Genomic DNA, 8,831 nt, shown 5'->3' on the forward strand with positions numbered 1-8,831 from the left:
TTTCTTTATCTCTTATCCTTCACACGATGTCTACCTCATGCCTTACCTTCTCTCTCTCTCTCTCTCTCTCTCTCTCTCTCTCTCTCTCTCTCTCTCTCTCTCTCTCTCTCTCTCTCTCTCTCTCACCTAAATTATCCTCTTTCTATATTTACCTCTATCTCTCCCCACTCCCCCTTCTATCTTTCTATCATCTCTCTACCCCTCTAGCGATTTCCCCCCCCTAAATACCTTATATATGTTTACATCATATCTTTTACTCTCTCTCACACATCTCTCTTTCCCAAACATATAATACATATATCTCCCCCCATAATTCCTTTGTTTCTCTCTTTGCCCACTCTCCTCTCAACATATCTTCTCCTATTCAACTCCCCCATCCCCCTCCATCCTCTTATCACTATTATCCTCTCTTCCTTCCTTCATTACCATGTCCATCTATCACATTCCCTAATTATTAGATTTACCCCATCTCTCCCCTATTCCCTCTCCCATTCCCTCTTTCTCTTATATCCATCCCCCTCTCACCATCTATTCCTCTTGATTACCATAAAGCCCAAGCCCATGTCTGTCAACCTCTAGGCACTCTTCTCTCTCTCTCTCTCTCTCTCTCTCTCTCTCTCTCTCTCTCTCTCTCTCTGTGTCACCCTCTTCTCATCATGTCTCCATCTCTTTTGGACCCTAATTTTCATCCATCCCCTAATTACCATCTCTCTCTCTCTCTCTCTCTCTCTCTCTCTCTCTCTCTCTCTCTCTCTCTCTCTCTCTCTCTCTCTCTCTCTCTCTCTCTCTCTCTCTCCCAAATTCGTCCCCCTAATACCATTTCAATCCATTTGATGCCCTAATTATTCTCTTTCTATCTACCTAATCCCTCTGCCTTTTGACATTGTCTCTTTCTACCTCATATCTTCCAACATTTCTCCCTTTGTCCTATTTCCACCCATAGTTAGGATATCCTCTCCTTTATTACCATTTATATCTACATCATATCTCTGCCTCACTGTCTCCTTAATCTCTTTAAGTCTCCTCTCCCTCCTTTCACAATCTCTATTTACCTTGTATATCTACCCCATATCTCTCATTCATGTATTTCCTCTTATCTTTCTCTCATGTCTCCTCCTCATGTCTCTTTATCTCTCAAATTCTCTCTATATATATACCTTGTATCTGTCATGCCCCCCACAACCTCTATCATGTCCCCTAAGACCTGCTCTCTTTGTCTTGTGTATCTTTATCTGTCACTCTCTCTTATAGTGTTTACTTCATGCCTCACCCTCATCTCCTTGTCACAATCCCTCATCCTTCACACTGTGTCTACCTCATGCCCCTCTCTCTCTCTCTCTCTCTCTCTCTCTCTCTCAAATTCCTCCACCCATCACCATTTTCATCCATTCAATGCCCTAATTGTTCTTTTTCTCTCTACCTAATCTCTCTTCCCTTTGACATTGTCTCTTTCTACCTCATACCTTCCTACATTTTTCCCTTTGTCATATTTCCACCCCTAGTTACCATATCCTCTCCTTCATTACCATTTATCTCTACATCATCTCTCTACCTTCCTGCCTCATTAATCTCTTTAAGTCTCCTCTCCCTCCTCTCACAATCTCTTCCCACTATTTACCCTCTATATCCATCCCATATCTCTCACTCATGTACCTTTATCTCTTACAAATATCTCTTGCACATGTCTCTCACCATATTTCCTCTTATCTCACTCTCATGTTCCCTCCTCATATCTCTTTATATCTTAGATTCTCTCTATATATATGCCTTGTGCCTCTCATGCCCCCCACAGCCTCTATCATGTCCTCTACTACCTGCTCTCTTTGTGTCATGTATCTTTATCTCTCACTCTCTCTCAATGTGTCTACTTCATGCCTCAGCCTCATCCACTTGTCACACTCTCTCTCACATGTCCCCTTCTATAATTTACCCGCCCTTCATTCTCTACATACTCCACCCCCTCCTCATAATGTAGACCCTCCTCACTCCCCCTATTCTCCCCCCCCCCCCCCCCCTCCAGACACACACACCCACACCCACACCCACAAATCCCTTTTGAAATTTGACTATATGTATATATTCTAAATTAATTTATAAAGCTTTATTTTATTTGTAAACTTAAACTTTCTTTTAAAGCTAACTTTATCACACTTTCTCATAACAAATTTAGCATTACTTTAGAATATTCTTTTAATTTTAACTTTATATATTTAACTTCAATAATTTAATATTTTTCAAAATTTATAAATTTCAACCTTATTTTAAAATTTGATATAATATCTAATATTTTGTTTTAATTTTCATCCATTCCCTAATTACCACATCTCTCTCTCTCTCTCTCTCTCTCTCTCTCTCTCTCTCTCTCCCAAATTCCTCCCTCCATCACCATTTTCATCCATTTGATGCCCTAATTATTTTCTTTCTCTCTACCTAATCTCTCCCCCCTTTAACATTGTCTCTTTCTACCTCATACCTTCCTACATCTCTCCCTTTGTCCTATTTCCACCCCTAGTTGCCATATCCTCTCCTCTATTACCATTTATTTCTACATCATCTCTCTGCCTCCCTACTTCCTTAATCTCTTTAAGTCTCTCCTTAACCTCCTCTCACAATCTCATCCCCCTATTTACCTTTTATATCTACCCCATATCTATCACTCATGTATCTGTATCTCTCACAATCTCTCTTGCACACGTCTCTCACCATATTTCCTCTTATCTCACTCTTATGTCCCTTCCTCATATATCTTTATCTCTCAAATTCTTTCTATATGTCCACCTTGTGTTTCTCATGTGCCCCCCCCCATAGCCTCTATCATGTCCCCTACTACCTTCTCTCTTTGTCTCATGTATCTTTATCTCTCACCCTCTCTCATAGAGTTTACTTCATGCTTCACCCTCATCCCCTTGTCACACTCTCTCCCACATGTCCCCTTCTATAATTTACCCACTTGTCCTTCTCTATACACTCTCTCCCCCTCACCCCCTCCTCATAATGTAGACCCTCCCCACCCCCCCATCCTCTCTCACACAGACATCCACACCCGCATATACGCCCACTGTAATGATCCCATCTTTTGGCCTTCACGTTCTCCAAAGTCTAAGTGGAGGATGAGAAAAAATTAAATTAATTTCTTATAAAGTCATTAAATAAATTAAAATTAAAAGGTGGCTTTATATTTAATTAATTTAATTAATTGTTGTATTACAAAGGAGATGCGTCTAGAGTGTGTATTAATTATTGGAAAGGTGGAAGCCTCTAGAAGCACAATTAATTATTGCAAGAGAGGAGTTTCTAGAGAGTGCATTAATTATTGGAAGGGGGAAGCTTCTAGCACTTGTAATTAATTAATGTTTTAGTTCTTTCTAGAAGGGTGAAGGAATAGGATAAATAGGGTTGAATATGAGAAGAAATTGGTATGTGAGTTGCAGCTCAGTTCTTGGCATTTGAGGACGTCTATCCTCTCTTGTAACATTCTAGATGTCATTCCTTTGGGGTTTGGCCTTTGGAATTATTTGTTTTTGGCTTCATTATCGGGCAGTTTAGTTGCATTTCCGGCTACAGGAAGATTTGGTATTTTGCTCATATCTTCTTCACTACTTGTCCGACGCTTATGCCGCTTTGAGGGAATGGTATTACGAAGGTAGTGGACTGATTGAAGGACAAAGTATTGTAGCAGCAACTTTGTAAGCATGGGCTGGAGTATTATGACAATATTGCTGAAGTAATTAGTGAGTTGATAAATCTGCCATGTATTTGGTTTTATGAATTCTGAAAATAACATTTTATTAGCAGCAGTTCATTTCCACTTTGCATATTATTGTAGTTCCTTTCTTGTTTATGTTGTATGATACCAATTCCATGCATGAAACACAACAAACAAATAAACGTTTGATTTTCGGAGTTATAAGGGGTTTTAAGAAGTTGAATGCAAACTGTTTGACATAATTCCTTTCAGCAATTTGGTTTAGTTTTTTGGGACATCCAGGGGTGCCCATTACACCCACACCCGCATCCACACCCACACCCACACATCCATTTTGAACTTTGACTATATGCATATATTTTGAATTAATTTATAAAGCTTGATTTTATTTGCAAACTTAAAGTTTATTTAAAAGCTAACTTTATAACACTTTCTCATAACAAATTTAACATTCCTTTAGAATATTCTTTGAATTTTAGTTTTATATGTTTAACTTCATTAATTTAATATTTTCCTAAATTTATAAATTTCAACCTTATTTCAAAATTTGATATAATCTATAACTTTTCATCCTCTCTCTCTCTCTCTCTCTCTCTCTCTCTCTCTCTCTCCCCTCCCAAATTCCTCCCCCCATCACCAATTCCATCCATTTGATGCCCTAATTATTTTCTTTCTATGTACCTAATCTCTCTCCCCTCGACATTGTCTCTTTCTACCTCATACCATATCCTCTTACAATCTCTTCTCCCTATTCACAATCTCTTTTACACATGTCTCTCACCATATTTCCTCTTATCTCACTCTCATGTCCCCTCCTCATATCTCTTTATCTCTCAAATTCTTTCTATATGTCTATCTTGTGTCTCTCATAGCCCCTACCCCCCTGCTCCCCCCCAACCTCTATCATGTCCCTTATTACTTGCTCTCTTCGTCTCATGTATCTTTATCTCTAACTCTCTCTCAAAGTGTTTACTTCATGCCTCACCCTCATCCCCTTGTCACACTCTTTGTCACATGTCCCCTTCTATAATTTACTCACACTTCCTTCTTTACACTCTATTTCCACCTCCAACCTACTCATAATGTAGACCCTCCCCAATCCCCCCCTTTGCCCCTCTCACACCCATTCCCACACCCACACATCCCTTTTGAAATTCGAGTATATGCATATATTTTGAATTGATTTATAAAGCTTAATCTTATTTGTAAGCAAATTTTATAGCGCTTTAGAACATTCTTTTAATTTTAATTTTATATGTTTAACTTCATGAATTTAATATTTCCCCAAAGTTATAAATTTCAGCCTTATTTAAAAATTTGATATAATATCTAACATTTTGTTATAATTTTTAAAATCTATTGTAATTTCATTAGTTTTTATGGTGTTAACTTTATTATTTAATTTGTTTATCCAAATTTAATCCAGCATTTCAGATTATATAATCACAATATCTAATATTGGTTAGTGAAAACAAAAAGGTTTGTAAAGCTGTAATGAGAGTTCACATCATGCATATTTGAAAGATTTGTAGAATAATTTAAGATTTGTAGAATAATTTGATGAAAATATAAATTGCACAATGTTGAAACCCTAAACCATCTAGAACAACAAAAGTTTGAGACTCTGGTTAAAAAACTTCAAGTCTTTACAGATCAAATCATGGCGATCGAACATTTAAGAAGAAAAATGTGTTTTAGGAATGATTTGATTCTATAGTTGGACATACTCCACCACATATTATCATTTTCTGTTAGTAACTCCTTTCTTTTTGAAATCATTTATCCCCAATTCAAGAACTAAAATTTGGTTGGGGTCTTACGAGACAGCAGATGAAGCAGCTCGCCCTTATGATTTTGCTCTCTTCTGCTTAAGAGGCCCAAATGCCACCTTCAACTTCATCAAATCTCCAATTGAAATCTCCTCGGCCTCTTCACTTTTGTGGCATGAAGACATTTAGGAAACCGTAGCCAATTTTTCCCTGAGAAGATTCCCTCAAGTCCCTAGTGTAACTATGGCAGAAGTGGGAGAGATGTTATGCCGTGTTTGACAAGTTGAATCCCCATTTTTCGAAGAAATCCTTGGCGAGATTGAAGTGGGTTGTTGGGAATCACTGCTTAATGGAACTTCTTCACACTCGGATGATGTGGAAATGACGAATCTGGGATTTCCTTCACCTGTACAGCAACATGGGGGAATCAAATTAGATTAATTTGAGTGGTGGGGGTTTTCAAGAGCTGCCTTCACATTGTAATGTGGTACATTCAAATCTGTCTTATAATCTGCTTTTACAATTATGTGAAAATGTCTAAAAATGATAAAAATAAATAAATTGAGTTATGCAGATTGGTATATCTATAATCGTACCATTTTCTATAGAGAACAACAATTGATTTAAGAGGAGAAATGCATTTAAGGAATGATTTGATTCTGTAGTTATAAACAATTCTACAGTCTCTATCTCATGTCGATGTCGCCACCATTTTTAAGCTCAGCCAAACTAAAATTCAACATATCTTCTATGCTCAAAGAGAAATGTTTAATAAAAAAGAAACTTTTGGTTATTGTTGCAATCAATTTGAAGAATCAGAATCAAGAAAATATTAGATATTAGATATCTATATACAAAAAAATGCAAATTGATCTCTTACAATCCAACCAAACGTTTAATCAACCGTAAACAACATTCAAATACCTGTCTTCTACTAAAATACCTGGCTCAATTTTGTGTTCCTAGCAGATATAGATTTGCAGAGGCATGCTTTATCTTTTTAAGAATACATATATTTATAGGCCATACCGGATTGCTTGTGGAAATGGACTCTAAAGGAATGCAAATGCAGGGGGAGCAGTAGATGGTGTTGCGGGAGAATAGTTCCCAATCGACGAAGCTGACAAGGAAGAGGCTGACGCCCAAGAGATCCTCCAATAAAGATAGGCATACCAAGGTGAATGGGCGAGGCAAGAGAATCAGGATGCCCGCAGCATGTGCGGCCAAGGTCTTCCAGTTAACTAAAGAATTGGGTCACAAATCAGACGGGGAAACAATCCAGTGGCTTCTTCATGAGGCCAAACCGGCCATCAGGCAAGCAACAGGTTCGGGTACTATCCCTGCATTCCCCATGTCTATTGTAGGCTCCGTTACCTCAAATGGTTCCTCCTCCAAGATGTTTCAGCACCAACAACTCCCATATATATTCCACTGCACTATTCTTTAAGTTTTGTTACAATGATAGTATGGAATCGTCATTACTCAAATAGAAATAGAAACATGGAAATAAAAACTCCAATTAGTCTATTAAGAAATGGAGATCGACGGATCTTGAACGTCTGTTAACATAACGTCCAAATGAATAAAAAAGAAAAAGACTTTAGTTAATGCAGAACTTAGCGCCTTTCAATATACGTTATGTCTGTTGATTTCCACCAACCTCTTACCATTATTAATATGCTATAACGATATAAATATTCATTGTTATACTGGCAACTGCCTGTCAATTTTTCAAAAAAGTGCTTATTGTTTACATTGAAATTTGCTCCCACTGTAGGAAAGCCTCTGGGCTTAATAAATAAATAAACATCAAGAAACCTAAAAAAAATTGAAAAATAATGCATTTAAATATTTATTTTGAATATAGAAATATAAATATTAATAAATATGTATCCTTATCCCTTCCCTTACAAAAAGAATTATATAGTAGAACATTTCATATTTTAAAAAAATATTATTTTCAAAAAATTAGAAATAACATTAGAATGGATTTAACAGTAGTCTAAATTAATGTGCCATCATTAAAAAAACCATAGAAGAGATTGGACTAAATTTGAGCTTGAAATTAATAATAAATAATATCACTTATAAAAGAAAAAAAAAGTGATAATAGATTGACTCTATGATTTTAGAAAATAAAAATAAAGATGCTTTGTGAATGTTTGATTGTCTAAAATGATAAAGAGACGAATTCATTAGGCGATAGGCTTTCTCACCGGGGTCAGAGGCCGCCGGATTCGTCTCACGCAATTCTAAAGTCACCCTTTGTCGGCGTCGGCAATAAATTATCCGTTGACGGGAAATTTGAAGAAAACAGATGGTGCACAGCGTTGCAAAACAATAGTGAGGGGGCATAGTAAGGGGAACCGTGGGTGATACAATGGAATACCATGCCTCATATGTGCATTCGCAATGATGTTCATATAACACAATCGTACAAACATCCATTTGCCCCTGTTCAAAGCAGCTACTTTTCTATGTCAGTTTATACAGTTGCCAATCGTCATCGATCACAAAATTGAAATAAAAAATTATGTAAATATTTTTGTGGCTATAATATGAATTTTCTTATAGTGAGTAATGCCAGAAAAGTGAATGTTCATAGTCCCGTTAATGCTATAAAAAGATCAATCAGTGTGCCTTTACAAGACCTAATATCATAATGTGCTTTTGTCACAAAAATAAGGTCTAATATAGTGTGTCTCTCTCTTTAATGACATAATTGACATCATGTAAGATAGAAAAAGAGAAATACTAGGAGAATCTAATAGAGAAAATGTAAAGAGCTTAGAAATCTATTTATTACATTAAAATAGTTTACGAACACTATACAATAATTTCCACAATCTTACATCTACTCCACAATCCTCTACATGTATCAGCTATACACTTACACCCTACCACGGTGCAAGCACTAGTAGTATTTTGAGTAAGATAATAAGATGAATAAATGATGTGATAAAATGGAGTTGTTTTACATATGTTAGTTATCTGAAATGTTGAAGAGAAGAATGTGAATGTGTTTATAGATTTTTTAGTGAGATGGTGAGAAGGATTGAAATGATGATACGATTTATCAAAAAATATAACATTGTTTAATTAATTAAAAATAATATATATATTCGTGTATATGTATAAATGATACTAAAAAAATATTTCATAAAATAAATTTATTATGTAAATATCTCTTGTGGGTTATTTTACTTATTACGGATTCATAAATTAAGTTATATCTTGAAGTTTGTTTTGAATTTTTTCATTTCATAATAGTACAAGATGGGATTGGGCTCACAGAGAAATGTACAATCCCACAAAGGAGGTCAGGTCTCAAGGGAAGACCCCAGAAATCAAAGGGA

At 36.2% G+C, this 8,831-nt stretch overlaps 1 protein-coding gene across 1 annotated transcript; it reads left to right on the plus strand.

The window, feature by feature from the left end:
• Positions 1 to 6,559: 6,559 nt before the first annotated feature.
• LOC149535757 (transcription factor TCP19-like) lies at positions 6,560 to 7,832 on the plus strand. The gene is made up of 2 exons (XM_089806170.1): positions 6,560 to 6,800; positions 7,660 to 7,832. Exons 1-2 carry the CDS (start codon positions 6,560 to 6,562, stop codon positions 7,830 to 7,832), a joined length of 414 nt encoding a protein of 137 aa, XP_089662296.1.
• The last annotated feature ends 999 nt before the right edge of the window (positions 7,833 to 8,831 follow it).

The sequence above is a fragment of the Cupressus sempervirens genome, chromosome 10 (genome assembly GCF_028749045.1).
Source record: "Cupressus sempervirens isolate cs-2001-9-10 chromosome 10, ASM2874904v1, whole genome shotgun sequence".
NCBI classification, from domain to species: Eukaryota; Viridiplantae; Streptophyta; class Pinopsida; order Cupressales; family Cupressaceae; genus Cupressus; species Cupressus sempervirens.